Here is a 16,014-nt window from a genome sequence, read left to right as displayed (position 1 = left end):
TACATATCATTTTGTGGCAATAAAATGGGTTAAATAAATAAGGGGAGTGTTAGGTAAACAATGATTATATTGAATAACATGAATAATTACCAATCAAATAAAAATACACTACACCTCTAAATTAATCATTTATATTTTAATATTAAAATAATTTTCCGTACACTTAGTGAAATAAACATCTGATATATCTATTGTTCACAGTGTTTACTATTTTCATTGTCTATCTATACTCTTTAATAAATAAAGAACCTTAGAATATTTAATTTACTTCATGTACTCTATTGGCTACTAAGAGCAAGAGTAGTAATAATGGCAATTGAATTCACATACTCTTCCAAAACTCAATCCTTTAATTTTATCCTTCTTTCATTTAATAAGTTATTTTGGTATCCGAAATATTCTAATTTTAATTTTATCAAATAAAACTAATATTTAGAGTTAATTTTATCAAAAATAAAAATTAAAATCCATTATATTAAATTTAAAATATTTTGAATATTAAAATGACTATTTACTTAAATAAATTATCATTTTGGTTTTTAAAAGACATTTTTTTTATAAAATGATTAAAAGATGATATTTTAATTCTTTAGAGAAACCTCAATTTGACAAAATGTATTATTTTCTTTCGCAAGTGGCAAAGGGCTATTTTATTGATACCATTTATTCTCGGAACATTTAGAAAATTATTTCGAAGTACATAAAATACTGAAAAAAAATTGGATTTTTTTTCCATTTTCTTTCTAAAATTTTTTTACCATTCATGTAAAACAAATTCCCAAAAGAAAACGCACTTGGCGTAAAATCGTTAAATTAGGAGGATGAAATGTCTTATCTTTCTAAATAAAGTTTGCGAAAAAATTTGTTAAAAATTAAATTTCTTAGCTTATAACCAAAATGATAGTTTATTCTCTTAAATAACCAATTATTTTGGATGAAGTATAATGGTCTAGACTTTATTATTAGAAATTTAATTAATCCGGTGTAAACATGTATATAAATAGTAATTTATCTACTCTTACATTTTTATATATAGATGTATAAGTTTAAATTAAAACTTTAATTTTATATTTTATCTAATACATATATTATATATTATAGAAAAATTTTTAAATATACTAAAAATATTAGTATTTTAATCATTTTAGCCGTTGTTTTAATTAATTTATTATATATCTTATAATTTATAATCAAAATTAATAACTAAAATTGTTAAAACATTGGTATTATGGAAATACCTAAAATTCTTCTTATATAAACATAAATAATTTAATTGTAAAACATAATAAAATAATAACAAAAATTAGGGGTATAAGTTATTGAACCGGACCAAAAATTATTACAAAATTAAACCGAAATTTATAATAACCGATTTAAAAAAAATCGATTTTTTTCTATTAAAGTCGATGGATTCGGTTCGATTTTTGGTTGATTTATAATGAAAATCAAACCAAATCGAACCAAAGAATACCATGCAGTGCTAATGTTTTTAGAGTTTTACACTTTAATCTCTAACAAAATCTCACTCAAGCCGCTGCGCCTCCCTCCCTCTCTGAAACTCGAAATCTCCATACCTCCCTCCCTCCGTTCTCTTTTATAGAGCCTCCTTCCCTCCATCCGTAGCGTCTTCCTCCCTCTTCTCCATATGCAGCGCTCTTTCTCTCCATCCTTCTCACGCATTTTGCAGCAGTGACGGTGCGTTCCTCGTTGCGCCATCTTGCAAGTTCTAATTATGACAATAATCTTTTCCGTCACTAAAAAGTCTGTGCCATCACCAAGCACTTCTCCGTCGCTAAGAAGCCCTTGCCGTCACCAAGCATCTCTCTCCGTCATCGAGGCGCCATCTCTAATCAGTCGAAAACTATGCACCGTCATCAATCCCTCTTTTACAACTCAATAATGTCTCTTCGAAAGTTATTATATTCACCAATTTTTAGAATAAAATTTGTTGTTGTTGCTATTTCTAAACTTCACTTGTCCTGATTGTTGCTGATTTGCTGGTCCTAAATTTTAATTAGAATGAAATTTGATATTGTTGCTGGTTCTAAACTTCACTTGAGTTAAATTTATTGTTGCTGTTGTTGATTTGCTAGTCCTAAATTTTAATTACAATGAAATTTGATATTGTTGCTGGTTCTGAACTTCACCTGAGTTAAATTTGTTATTTTGCTGGTTCTAAACTTCACTTGAGTTAAATTTGTTACTTATGTTTGATAACAAATTTTTTAGATAAAAATTTGATGCATGTTGTTGTTCATTTGTTATGTTTATATGTATGTAGCCAGCAAGTAATGAACAACCTTGAAGTAATGAATCTGGTTTGGATCTAGATTAATCATGGTAGCTAATTTTGTTATTATTTAGTTCTAAAGTGTGTTTGTTGATTTATAGTTTGGTTTTAAGATGGTGTTTTATGTTTGTTAGACATTTCGATGTGTTTGTTTTATGTTTAGTTATGTGTGTTTATTTTATGTTTAGTTATTGAGATGGATTAAAATTGTATTGAATTTGGATGTGACGTATTCTTGTTATTTGAAGTTTATTAACTATTTTGAATCTTATTTTATTCTGATTAATGACTTGTTTAATAAGATTTAAAAATCGAAAAAATTGACTGAATCAAATTGTTTATCACTTTTGATTCGGTTCGGTTCGGTTTGTGTAAAAACAGCAAACGGATTAGTTGATTGATGCTAAAAGGGAACTGATAAGGTTGGTTCAGTTAGCTTTTGGTTTAAAATCGAACCAAACCAAATGAATAACACCCTTAACAAAAATGCTATTCGTATATTAAAATTAGTTACTAAAATTAATCATAAATATATTTGTGTATAAATATATGTATAGTTTAATTTATATATTTTTAATATATATTTATATTTCAACATATATTTTATATTAGTAGTTGAATTTGCATTGACAATTAATTTTAGTGTATTCGTAACAGAGTCGAATAATAATTATTCCCTGCATGGCACGGACATAAAAATCAGTTGTATAATAAATATAAATTGATGGGTCTGCATCCAGGAAATAATTCAATTGGAGTTCAATTTTGTGGATGATTGGCTTAGATTCTTGGATGAGTGGTCCATCCCTTCATTCCCTTGGCAACTCAAGTGACCCAATCTCCAAGGCCTCATCACGGCCTTCAACCTACTTTCTCTTATGATTTCCTCACTTCTTTCACTTATGTCCAAGCTTTTATAAACATAACTTTAATATTATTAAAAAATAAAAAATAATCGAAAAATAAACATGCATAGGTTATAAAAACAAATAGAACTTTAGTATTATTAAAAAAAAAAGAAAATCAATTTTCAGAAAAATAAATATATAAGATTGCTAACAATAAACACAAATAAAATAATTTTATAAGTCATGCATGCCTATTTTGATGGCTATTAGGTTTTTGTGGCTACAATAGCTATAAGGGTTATTTTAATTATTTACTTTTTGACTTTTAAAAAGGGATTCTTCAACACGGTAAAAATAACTAATAGAGGAGGTAAAAATTTTAAAGGGTAATTAGATAGAAAATCACATTACTTTTTGATAGAAAATTAAAATAAAAGATAGACATCTCCTTTCGAAATTGGTGAATGATCATGTATAATTGACTTAGGGTTCTTGGTGGATTGTTGATGGTGTCCTGTCGCAAAGTTTGGCCATTGAAGCGTAGTTGTTGTAATCGAAAGGAGGAGGAAAAGTCATAGAAAAGTCGCGCGTCGAGATTGCTGGTAATAGCTGGCGTGGCAACGATGAGTGGAGATCAGAGAAGACAGGGCAGATTATAAACAATAAATAAATATAAAAATGTTAAAATAATATACGAATAAATAAATATAAAAATAAAACTTTTTTATAAAAATAAATTAATTTTAAAAATAAAAATGATTAAATTTATTTTACATGAATAATTAAACAAAAATATTTTTATATAAACAAAAATGTAAAATATTTACCCAAATCAATAATTGAGATTTTTAAAATTAGAGACTTTAATCTTCTAAATTTTAAAATATATAAAACAGTCTCCAACTTTTATTTTTGTTCCTCCAATTTGATTCGAAGAGTAACGCATAAAATTCTTTTTAAGAATTTACAATTATCAAAACAGTTTTTAAAATTACTTAAAAATTTTAAAACAATCATTTCGATTACAAGAATCAAGTTAAAGAGAGATTGTATTGTATCACAAAAGAGTAAACATTATAGATTGTTTTGTATATTTTAAAATTTAGAAGATTCAAATGTTTAATATTAAAAATTTTAAATACATTTTTGAAAATTTATTAAAAATTGTATTACATAATTATAATTTAAAATTTTAAAATCTAAAAATTTTCAGATAATTTTAAATTAATATTACAACATTTCAATTAAACATCTATAATTTGTAAGATATGTCAGTGTTCATAATACTAACATAAATAATAAAATTTTATAAAAAAAAATTTCAGAAACCAGTAAAAAGAGAAAAGAGTTTCAGACAAAAAAAGTGTCATAGAGGATATTTTTTCTTCTTTTTTTTTTTTGCTTGTAAATTGGATTTTCTCTTTATTTAGAGTCATATATTATAAATTTGGTTTTCTACCAGTTTAGTTTTAAAAAAAAAAAAACCCCAAGATCTTTTCCTTCTGGTATTTACCAATTTTTGTCCGCATTAATGTTGTGTTTTCCATATTTTTGTTGGCCTAGCACACAGCCCACATCATAAGATTTAATTTTTGGTGCTTAAATTTTTATTTTGTCCTCACAGTAACATTTAATGAGTTATGGCACCTTTATCATTCTCACTATTAATTAAGCAAATTTCTTTTCATAATCTTTTGACCAGGTATTACATATCTATTAGTGGGTCAACAATTAGCCATTATTAGACACCATTTTTTGTGTCACCGTAGAGTTGGCCTTCTAAGAATAAGATCAAACTTTTAAATTTTTTAATATCTAAGTCTACTGATTTAGTTTTTAAAACCTTGTCTATTTCTATTTGTAATGAATGTTTATTTTTCTTTCTATGTAAAATATGTTAGTAGTGAAGTTGATATAAGGTGTATACTAAAAATATAGAGTAAAGTATTGTTTTTTTTTTCAATATTTGAGGTAAGTCTTATTTGTGTCTCTAACGTTTAAATTGTCTTATTTATATTTCTAACGTTTATAAAAGTGATTTAATGTTATCCTACTATCAATTATACTAACAAATCAGATTATATTTTTCAATTATTCTCACTTGGATATATTCATTTTCAATTAGCTATGTCTCACTTGGATGTATTCGATTTTAATATTATATCCACTATTTGTATTTAGATTCAATTATGTCCTTAGAAAAGTGAATTATGTAAATGTTGTAGGAATTAGTTTCAATTTTTGATGAGCTATTTTTTGAAGTGGATCATCAATTTTATCCTAAACATTTGTATTATAATTTCAAGAAGAGATTTTTAAAACTCAAACTAAAGCGTTCATGATGTGTAATTGACGACAAGATAACATTAAATCACTTTTACAAATGTTAGAAACACAAATAGAATTTACCCCAAACATTAAAAACAAAAATGATACTTTACTCTAAAAATATATATAAGTTCATCATATAACAACACTTGCATTGTATCCAATATACTGTAGAAAATATAACATATTTCATATCATAGGAAGACATTAAAATTAAAAAAAAATTAGCTGAGTAAACTGAATAAATAGTCTTTAATTATTTCAATCTTTATTATTAATTCTTTTAAAATACAAAGACAATACATGTGGAGTCTGCGCGCACACATATGAAAAATTTTCAAATGTACTTGAAATATTCATATTTCAGTAATTTTAATCGTTGATTTTAATTTATATATTATATATTTTTTATAACTAAAATTAACAGTTAAAATTATTAGAATACCAATATATTTGATACACTCCAAATATATATATATATATATATATATATATATATATATATATATATATATATATATATATATATATATATATATATATATATATATATTCTAGTCCATCAAATGATCCAAATTTACGCCTTGAACAACATGAGAATTGGTGGATGTTAATTAGGGTGTATGAAATTAAACTCCATTGGGACCTTTCCCTAGCAAAGTCATCAAGAAGTCTCTGTAGTCACCGGAGGTATCACCAATAACGTCATCATCAAGGCTAGATTTGTAAATTTCTGCATATTCGAATCTGACTTTCAATAAGTCAATTTCAGCTCTAGTTACAATAGCTCTATTGAGAGAATCTTCATCGGTTCCAAGTCCAAGAATTGAATCTCTCACAACCTGTTCATGCATAATTCCTCAAAATGAGACTAGAAAAAGTAACTATTATAGTTGCCATGCAAAATGTTGATGCAGCTTGAAAGAAATTAATCCGATCCTCATAGATTTCACTTCTATAAAAATTAGTCAACTATGCAGTTATTCATATAAAAATATATATTAAAATATAAAATAAACATTAAAAATAAATTAAATAATAATAAATTTAATTGTTAATTTTTAGTGTATACATAGTATTTTTTGTTCAACTATTAGCTCCAAATGAAAAAGTGATATCTATATTTAGTTCACAAACCTAAATCAATTTCTCATCTATCTCTCCACACAATTTAGTGAGAAGAAAGGTAAATTACCTTGGCAAAATGTTTCTCAGGGCAGTCTATGCAACAAACTACGACATTTAAGAGAGATTCCAAATCACCCTTACCACAATTCTTTATGTCCTGTAAAAATAAAAATAGCAGAATTCAAATGGTGATGAATACAAAAGCGAGACATAGATAAAATTTTGGTTAACATATAACGAAGATCATTTATACCAAAATTCACCTAAATCGAATTTTAAATAAACATTTCATCAAATACCTTTTGTTTATGTAAATTTTGAAAAAAATATATTCCGTTGATTTTCAAGTATATAAAAAATATAACAAATCATTTTAAATTGACATAAAAGTTTTTAGATATGATCTATAACATGTAAACTTCTAATACATCAGTTAATTTTTTTTTAAATAATCATATGAATAAAAGTTATTCAGCAGTGTAACATTTACTTAAATTGATACCAATCTCATTTAATTCTAACTTTAGTTTCTAAAAATTTCAGTTTTCTGTGTCTTCACTTTTTTGAGGTATTGAAATATTAAAATTTTGAGGACAGCAACTGAAATTTTAGGACCAGTCTCTAGACTAATAAATATAATACTGAATTTCAATCTTTTAATCTCTTTTCCATTACTTCAAAACAAACGCTAACTTAGAGATAGAAGATAACCTGATCCAATGTATTCCCATAGAGGTTCTTGTAAGATGCAAAAGTTTGTCTGAGCTGGAAGACATTCCTGGTGCTAAGTATCCAAACGATGTGATCATCATCCAATTTCTTTTTCTTTATTGCTTCATGCAGTGTTGATGCCTCTGCCCTGCCAACTTCCAAATTTGCAATTACTTTATCATACCTATAAGACCTCACTAGCCCCACTAAAATCTGCATAAATATCGATGGAATTGATACGAAAGCCAAATCATGAATCCAAACAATGTAAGGTTAGTTTGGCAATATATATGATTGGAAGAATCAGTGAATGTTAAATAGTTTCCAACAACGTATTCTGTGATACAGTTTATTTCAAAAGATTTGCATTTATGTTACTATCCAACATTATTGACCCTATTCTTCATACATAATATGCTAACAGCAAAAAAGAAATTTAAAAAATATTGACCTTTTTAATCATATTGTTAGTGTTGCAAGTGTGAGGAGTGTTGAAGTTAGTCCCACTTCAAAGAAAGCAAGGAAGAGTAAGGAGTTTATAAGATGAGAGATCCATTTACTTGACACTTTAAAGTTTTGAGTTGGATGTGGTGTCTTCTCATCTTATGTTCTCTCACCCCCGAAGTCTCCTGGTTGTCGAGAGCTCTCCACGTTCGGCCTAACAAGTGGTATCAAAGTTGATGGTTTAATCGGTCTGGTGGTTTTAAGGGGTATTCAAGGTGAAGCATCGAAAGTCTTCTCGGCAAAGGTGGTCCGGGCGGCGTGTACTCGTGGTGGTGGAGGAGCTAGAGGGGAATTGATGCAGGAGTGTTGAAGTTAGTCCCATATCAAAGAAAGCAAGGAAGAGTGAGGAGTTTATAAGATGAGAAACCCATTTACTTGACACCTTAATGTTATGTTCTCTAACTTGATTCTTCCCCGAAGTCTCCCAATACATGTTCAAGTACCCGAGCGACAAGTGAGGTTGAGTGTGACTACCTCTCTTGTTACATCAGAAAATTAGGTAAAAAGTTGAGTGAGTCTCTTCGATTCTAACTATGGTGTAGACAAGAGTCTGATCCTTTTCTTATCACATCAAGAAATTTGATAAAAAATTGAGTGATTCTTTTTGTATTCAATTTCAACTTATCACTTTTGTTTTAATTTATCTTTTTATTTGGTTTTACTCATTATATTTTTGTTTTTACTTTATTTCCTTATCATTTGAGGTTATAAATAACAAAAATTTTAGGTCTGTACATCAAACTCAATTTAGTAACTAAATAAACAAGATCAAAATACATCAAACTAAATTAAACATTTTAAAAATATAAACTAATAAATTTTAAATAATACTTGATTTTTTCAAATTACGAACATTTGAAGACTAAGATCGAAATTTAGTATTGTGTTTGGTGATCAGAGGCTAGAACTAAAATGTCAGTCTTGCGACACAAAATTTCAGTTCTTTTAGGACATCTAGAAAGTGGAGACATAGAGAACTAAAATTTTTGTAGACAAAAATTAAAACTTTAATAACATTTCTTTTAAAAAATATTTTCATTTATTTTTTCAAATTCTAAATCTACCCCTCAATTTTCATATTTATTTTAAAAGAATGCTAGAAAATTATCAAAATTTATTGTTTTTAACTATTAATTAGCTATTAATGTTTAAAAGTATGGACTAAAGATATGTTATTGAATGAATAGACTAAAAAAATTGAATTAATAACTAAAAGTGATCACCAAAAATAATAAATTTTGATAATTTTTAAACATTTCTTTTTATCTTAAACTAAACATAATATTCAGGTATAACTCCGTCAAATATATTTTATCTTAAATATAATATAAAAATTTAATTTAATTTTTGTTTTTCAATATTTATTTTTCAGTTTTAATTTCTCTTTTGAATACGGTCTAAAATTTTTAAAAAACATAATATGTCTAAATTGTTTTTTTTTATGAGTGTCTAAATTGTATTTAAATATAATGCGTATGTTGTATAAGTGTATTGCTGTTTTTTTTGGATATTACAATAAAAATTTTATAATTGTCTTTATATAAAAATATTTTTTTTTTACTATTGGAGGATAGATTGTATAGTTAAATTTTAATATTTATAAAATTATTGTCTTTATTTAAAATATGACTAAACAAATAAATTATACTTTTAAACAAAATATTTTTATAAAAAAATATTTTTATCATTTTTTTTTATTAAAAGTTTCATCTCTAGAGGTGTGTTTGTTTGAGAAAAAAATGGAAGGAAGGAAATAGGAAGGAAAATAATAATTTTCTTTTGTTTGGTTGAATGGAAAAGTTAAAGAGAAAAAATGAATAGTGTAAAAAAATGGGTGGGACCCATTAAAAAAATTTTTCCTCCAATTTTGTATCAATATTCCAATATTACCCTCTATTTTTTAATATATTTTAAAATATCTAAAAAAAAATTGTCTTTTCATAATATTATATACTATTTCTCTCCTCCTCATTTTCCTTTCAACCAAACATATTTAAGGAAAATAAAATTCCACTCAATTTCTTTTCTTTCTCTTCTTTCCTTTTTATTTCTTTCCTTTCTATTTCTTTCCATCTAACCAAACAATTGTTAATGAGAAAAAAATAGAAGGAAGGAAATAGGAAGGAAAGAAATTTGAAGGAAAATAATAATTTTCTTTTGTTTGGTTGAATGGAAAAGTTAAAGGTAAAAAATAAATAGTGTAAAAAAATAGGTAGGACCCATTGAAAATTTTTTTCCTCCAATAATGGATGGAAAATGGAAGGAAAATGTATTTTGTATCAATATTCTAATATTATCTTCTATTTTTTAATATATTTTAAAATACTTAAAGATAAAATTGTATTTTCATAACATTATATACTATTTCCTTCCTCCTTATTTTCCTTTCATCCAAACATATTTAAGGAAAATAAAATTCCACTCAATTTCTTTCCTTTCTCTTCTTTCCTTTTTATTTCTTTTCTTTCTATTTCTTTCCATCTAACCAAACAATTGTTAATGAGGAAAAAATGGAAGGAAGGAAATAGGAAGGAAAGAAATTGAAAGGAAAATAATAATTTTCTTTTGTTTGGTTGAATGGAAAAGTTAAAGAAAAAAATGAATAGTGTAAAAAAATGGGTGAGACCCGTTGAAATTTTTTTTCCTCCAATAATGAATGAAAAATGGAAGGAAAATGTATTTTGTATCAATATTTCAATATTACCCTTTATTTTTTAATATATTTTAAAATACTTAAAAATAAAATTATCTTTTCATAACATTATATACTATTTCCTTCTTCCTTATTTTCCTTTCATCCAAACATATTTAAAAAAAAAAAAAAATTTCATTCAATTTCTTTTTTTTCTCTTCTTTCTTTTTTATTTTTTTTCTTTTTATTTTTTTCCATCCAACCAAAGAAAGCCTAAAAATTTCGGTGGAAACTATATAAAGGAGGAGAATAAGAATAAGAATGAGACACAATTTCTCTATGGCAGTATCTGAGAAGAGTTTGGGGCTCGAGGACAGAAAGCATAGTCACCCTGCCTCCGCCCAATGGACATTTCTATGTTCATGAGTAAAATATTAAAATAGTCCATAAAATTAATGACGTGTACTAAAATAATTTCCAAAATTTCTAGTTACACAAAAAAATATATATATATATATCTTGGAATTGATTGATGTAATCTAAATTAGTCCCTAACCTATTTATGGTTAATGACATGCATACTAAATTACTAATATGCTCTAACAGTGTGGATGTTATATCATAATTTGATTATATATAATAAAGACGTGATTTATTGACATAGATAATAATGTCATATTTTATAATATTATTATACATGTGTCATTTTGCTATCATGTGCCATATTATAATTTGTCTACATGTATTTTATAGGAACTATGAAATCTTATTTAAACTTATTTTTTTATCTTATTAAAAATAATTAAGTAATAAAATAACATTTTAATCAATTATATAATTATTTTATTGAAATAACATACTTATATATTATAAAATTTATTAATATTAAACTATTGTAAAAAAAATGATATGATCAAAATTATATCTTAAAAATATTTACAAAAATATTTATCTTTAAATATGAGAAAAAAATAAAAAATATTAATAAATTAAAAAATTATTGAAAATTTTAAGTTTATAAAACAAAAAAATGAAAAATAAATTTATTTATGTACTAATTTAACGATAATGTTAGGGAGAAAAAAAACTATTTGTACAATAGGCTATTGAGTTATAAAATGAACATTCTCGTACTATCTAGAATAATCATCCGAGTACTAGGATAATAAACATCTTCTCAAAAGATTGTGGTTCACTAAAGATTGAACTCTTGACCTTTCGAATCTAGTGTTTTAATATCATGTTATGATACCACTCATCCCAAAAGTTTCAACTGATAAAAAAAGATAACATTATTGGTTATATCTCTAATACTCTATAAATTTCTATTGTACACATTATACAAATATTTTATTGATTCCTCGTATTTTTTTTAAAATAAATTATGACTTTTTTGGTCATAATTTAGTATAAAATCAAAGACTAATTTAATTCATCTGTAAGAATGACATGAGAAAAAATAGGTGAACAAATCATATTATATTACGTGGTATCAAAAGAACAAATAAACAAATAATACGAAAATATAGGTTATTATTGCTTATATTAAAGGAAAAAAGACAGATAGGTCCCTCACTTTTCAAACTTTTGATAAATATATCTCTGACAAAATTTAAATAAAAAAAGTCCCTGACTTTAACAAACGGAAGACAATTTAGTCCTTCCGTCTATTTGCCTCTCATACACCTAACGGAACTGGCTGACGTGGCTTAAACGGTGTACAGGTATCCGTTACGGTGCCACGTTGGAAGGGAAAAAAAGTTCGAAAGACAAATAAGTCATTGACGTCATTTTACAAATAAAGTTCGAAGGACAAATAGGTCCTTGAGAATTTTTTTTTTCATTATACTTCTATTATGCTTCTATTATGAGAATTTAGTTTATAAAATTAGGCTAATTTTTTTTTGTATGGAAAAAATATTGGTGTTTTTGTTGAAAATGGGAGAATGTAGTGTAATTATAGATGGGTGAATTTTTTTTGGGAAGTCAACACGTGGGGGGCGTGGTGCAACACGTGGGGGGCGTGGTGAACACGTGGCATCATTCTGGCCAACACGTGGGGGCGTGTTGAACACGTGGCAGCATCTTAGCTAACACGTGGGGGCGTGTTGAATAATTTCCACAATACTGTAATACACTTCAAATGTCAATATTCAACCAAAACACTAATTTTCTTTCCATATTAAAAATAATTTATGATAAAATTATGCTTGTATTTTGAAATCTAGTTAACTTGTTTTATTCTATAATTTAAATTATTTGTATTAAAATTGTAGAAATTGGGCTTGTTATGTTTCTACTCTTTTTCTTAAATTGCATTAGTTTAGTTTTAGTGCATTTGTGTATTATATTAGAATTTGTTAAATTGCATTAGTTCAGTTTTCATCATACCAGTGGCATTAGTTAGCATCAGTTCATTTATGCATCAAGTTAGCATTAGTTCATTTGTGCATCATTCATGTATTAAGTTAGCATTAGTGCATTTGTGTATTATATTAAAACTAGTATTTTTATGCATAATAACATTACGAGAATATATATTTTTTAAATTATAGTTTACTTTGTTCTAACAGTATAAATTATGCATGACACAAAAGATTTATAAAATCAAACTACTTTTACAAAAAAGTCGTAAGTTGACAAAAGTTTTTGACTAAAAAGACCAAGATATCTGCAGATAAAAAATTAAATAATAAGATTTTTAGTTATTATTTTTATATGAAAAAGTCTAATTTTTTATTAGTAATTAATTTTAACATTCGTTATCTAAAATTTAAAATAATTTAATGTGTATAATTTTACATTTAAAATATTTTAATTGTAAAAAAATATCGAATGACATATTTTGATTTGTCAAATTACTAATATAAAATATAATTATATATAGAGTAAAAATAGTAGAGAGAAATATAAAAATGGAGAGAGGTAGATGAGAGAATTTAGAAAATGAGTTTATTAATTTTGAAAAAAAAAATTCTCAAGGACCTATTTGTCCTTCGAACTTTATTTGTAAAATGACGTCAAGGACTTATTTATCCTTCGAACTTTTTTCCCCTTTCAACGTGGCACCGTAACGGACACCTGGACACCGTTTCAGCCACGTCAGCTAGTTCCGTTAGGTGTATGAGAGACAAATAGACGGAAGGACTAAATTGTCCTCCGTTTGTTAAAGTCAGTGACTTTTTGGTATTTAAATTTTGTCAAGGATGTATTTGTCAAAAGTTTGAAAAGTCAGAGACCTATTTGTCTTTTTTCCTATATTAAAATATTATATATTATTCATGCTACACATCTAAATTTTTTATTAATTAAGTCCAATCAAAAAATTATTCTAAAGGATTATTACAAAGATTTAATTATTAAAAAAATCTTTAATACTAAAATTATTAAGAAGTACTACATTTGTTTATAATATTTAAGAAGATGAATTAAATTTTTTTATAAAAAAATAAATATATCTTTAATTATTTTTTATTTATTTTTTAAAATTTTTATGTTGATAAATTTTATTTCTCTTAAATTTTTAGTAATTTTATTAATTATTTATTTTTATTTATCTATTTATTTATTTTTATAATCTTCATCTAACAAAAAAAAGACAAAAAATCATAAAAATAAAAATAAATAAATAAATAAATAATAAAATTTACTAAAATTTTAGAAAAAATAAAAATTGTTAATATAAAGTTTATAAAAAAATAAATAAATAATAGTTAAGAATTAATATTTTAATAATTAAATCTCCTTAACAATTTTTTAGAATAATTTTTTTAAAATTAATTAATTAATTAATCACAAGTGAATATTCATACATATCTATATAGGATTGAGAATCAAACAATATATATTAAATATTATAAAAAATAAATAAAAAAATAATTAAAAATATATTTATCCCTTTATAAAAAGATTTGGTTATTCTTTTTAAATATTATAAAAAAATTTGATCATTTTTAATAATTTTGACATTAAAATTTTTTTTAATAATTAAATCTTTCTAACGATCTTTTAAAATTATTTTTTTTAATTTAATATAACAAAAATCAATTATACCTAATATTATTTTAAATTTTATAATTTAATTTAATTGAACTTAATTGATAAACAAACTTAAATATGTAGCATTAGTGTCCACTTATTCACACACCATCTCTCCTATGTTCTGCTTTTTAATTTATGTTACCTTTTGGAGCGGTGGAGAAACAGAGGCATGGATGTCTTCCTCGAGCGAGCAATGAAAGAGAGAGCAGTAAGCTTGCCTGACAGCCATCAGATGGTTAGGCGTTGATGCGCAGCTTATTTCCACCAAAACTTGTAATTCTTTAATCCCCTTCCACCTCGCTTTCATCGCTTTTCTCGCCACTTTTGCGTCCCTTTCAGCAGGGTCTTCACTCCACATAATCACAGCATTCTGTTATGTTGCACAATGAATTAATATAATAATAATAAACAATGTAATCAAATAGCAAGAAAACCTCGGCATACTCTAAAATCACCCGACAGTTCAGAATGAAGACGATCAATGAGTGATTCATTGTAAAGTTTTTCATAAGTTTCTCTGATTTCTTTTATTTGCCTCCAGTTCCTGTGCCCCAAAACCAGGATTATCGCCTTCTCATTTGTTCCCAATCCTGCCTCCATTTTCAACATCACAATAATAACCACTCAAAAATTATACAACACACAGAAATTATCATTTTTTTAATGTTTTGTAAAAAAGTAAAGAAAAATCACTTATGAAACATGTATAATTCTCCTGATTGAAAGAAAAATTAAGAGAACCCAATTATCCGTCATCATTAATATATGATGACCTTGGAAAGCGTTTCTGAGCCGTTGACTGTCCTCAGTTGGAGAAGGAACAACCTCTGGCACTTTCAACGAACCCATTTTTTCTTTTATTGCTCTCTTCTTCAGAGAAAGAAACTGCTTCAGCTGCGTTTTCTTGTTAACTTGTAATCCTGTCTGTCTATTACCAAGGACTTAGCTTGGTTAACCAATTTACGATTTTACTATTTTGCCCCTGCTTTTGAATTCGGCAACGATTTTCATTATTTTTAGCAGAAGCCCTTCGTTTTAATGAATTTATGGAAAGCTCAGAAAATTTGAAATATTTATGTTTTCACCCCATTTTTTTATTTTTTTTTAGTATTTATTTCGATACGATAATAAATTTATATGTATCAATACAATAAAAATATAAACAAATTAAAATACCACACGTAGATTATAATTTTTATATCATCATTTAAATTTTTTTAAATATATACCATATCATTATTTTTACTAAAACATCCTTATAATTTAATAGAAATAAAAAATATTTTTTAATATAATTATACAAAAAAACTTAAATATCCTTCTTTTTATATTGGACATAAACTATTTTTAAATTAATTAAAATTCAGAATTCAATTAACTTTAATTTATATACAAAAAAATTTAGACTAATGATAAATTTCTAGAGCTTTCTACGTTATTACGTTTTCTAAATATTGGTATATATTTCTATACTACTTCATTATATTATGTTTTAAATATTTTTCTTAAACTACTATTAGTAATGTAAACAA

The 16,014-nt window shown here is 25.5% G+C and overlaps 1 protein-coding gene across 2 annotated transcripts; it reads right to left on the bottom strand.

Moving 5' to 3' along the window:
* Positions 1-6,002: 6,002 nt before the first annotated feature.
* Positions 6,003-15,413, bottom strand: LOC112707666 (annexin D3). Of its 2 annotated transcripts, XM_025759534.3 has the most exons (6): positions 15,256-15,413; positions 14,927-15,072; positions 14,625-14,852; positions 7,306-7,518; positions 6,662-6,751; positions 6,003-6,308 (listed from the first exon to the last, which is right to left on the bottom strand). In XM_025759534.3, exons 1-6 carry the CDS (start codon positions 15,329-15,331, stop codon positions 6,096-6,098), a joined length of 966 nt encoding a protein of 321 aa, XP_025615319.1. In that variant the 5' UTR covers positions 15,332-15,413; the 3' UTR covers positions 6,003-6,095. The 2 variants fall into 2 exon arrangements, with proteins under 2 accessions (XP_025615319.1, XP_025615320.1); XM_025759535.3 differs by lacking the exon at positions 15,256-15,413 and having other exon boundaries at positions 14,938-15,247.
* Positions 15,414-16,014: the final 601 nt, after the last annotated feature.

This window comes from Arachis hypogaea, chromosome 8, assembly GCF_003086295.3.
Source record: "Arachis hypogaea cultivar Tifrunner chromosome 8, arahy.Tifrunner.gnm2.J5K5, whole genome shotgun sequence".
NCBI lineage: Eukaryota > Viridiplantae > Streptophyta > Magnoliopsida > Fabales > Fabaceae > Arachis > Arachis hypogaea.
The sequence above is the reverse complement of the archived record's forward strand: the minus strand, read 5'-3'. Positions and strand labels throughout refer to the sequence as shown.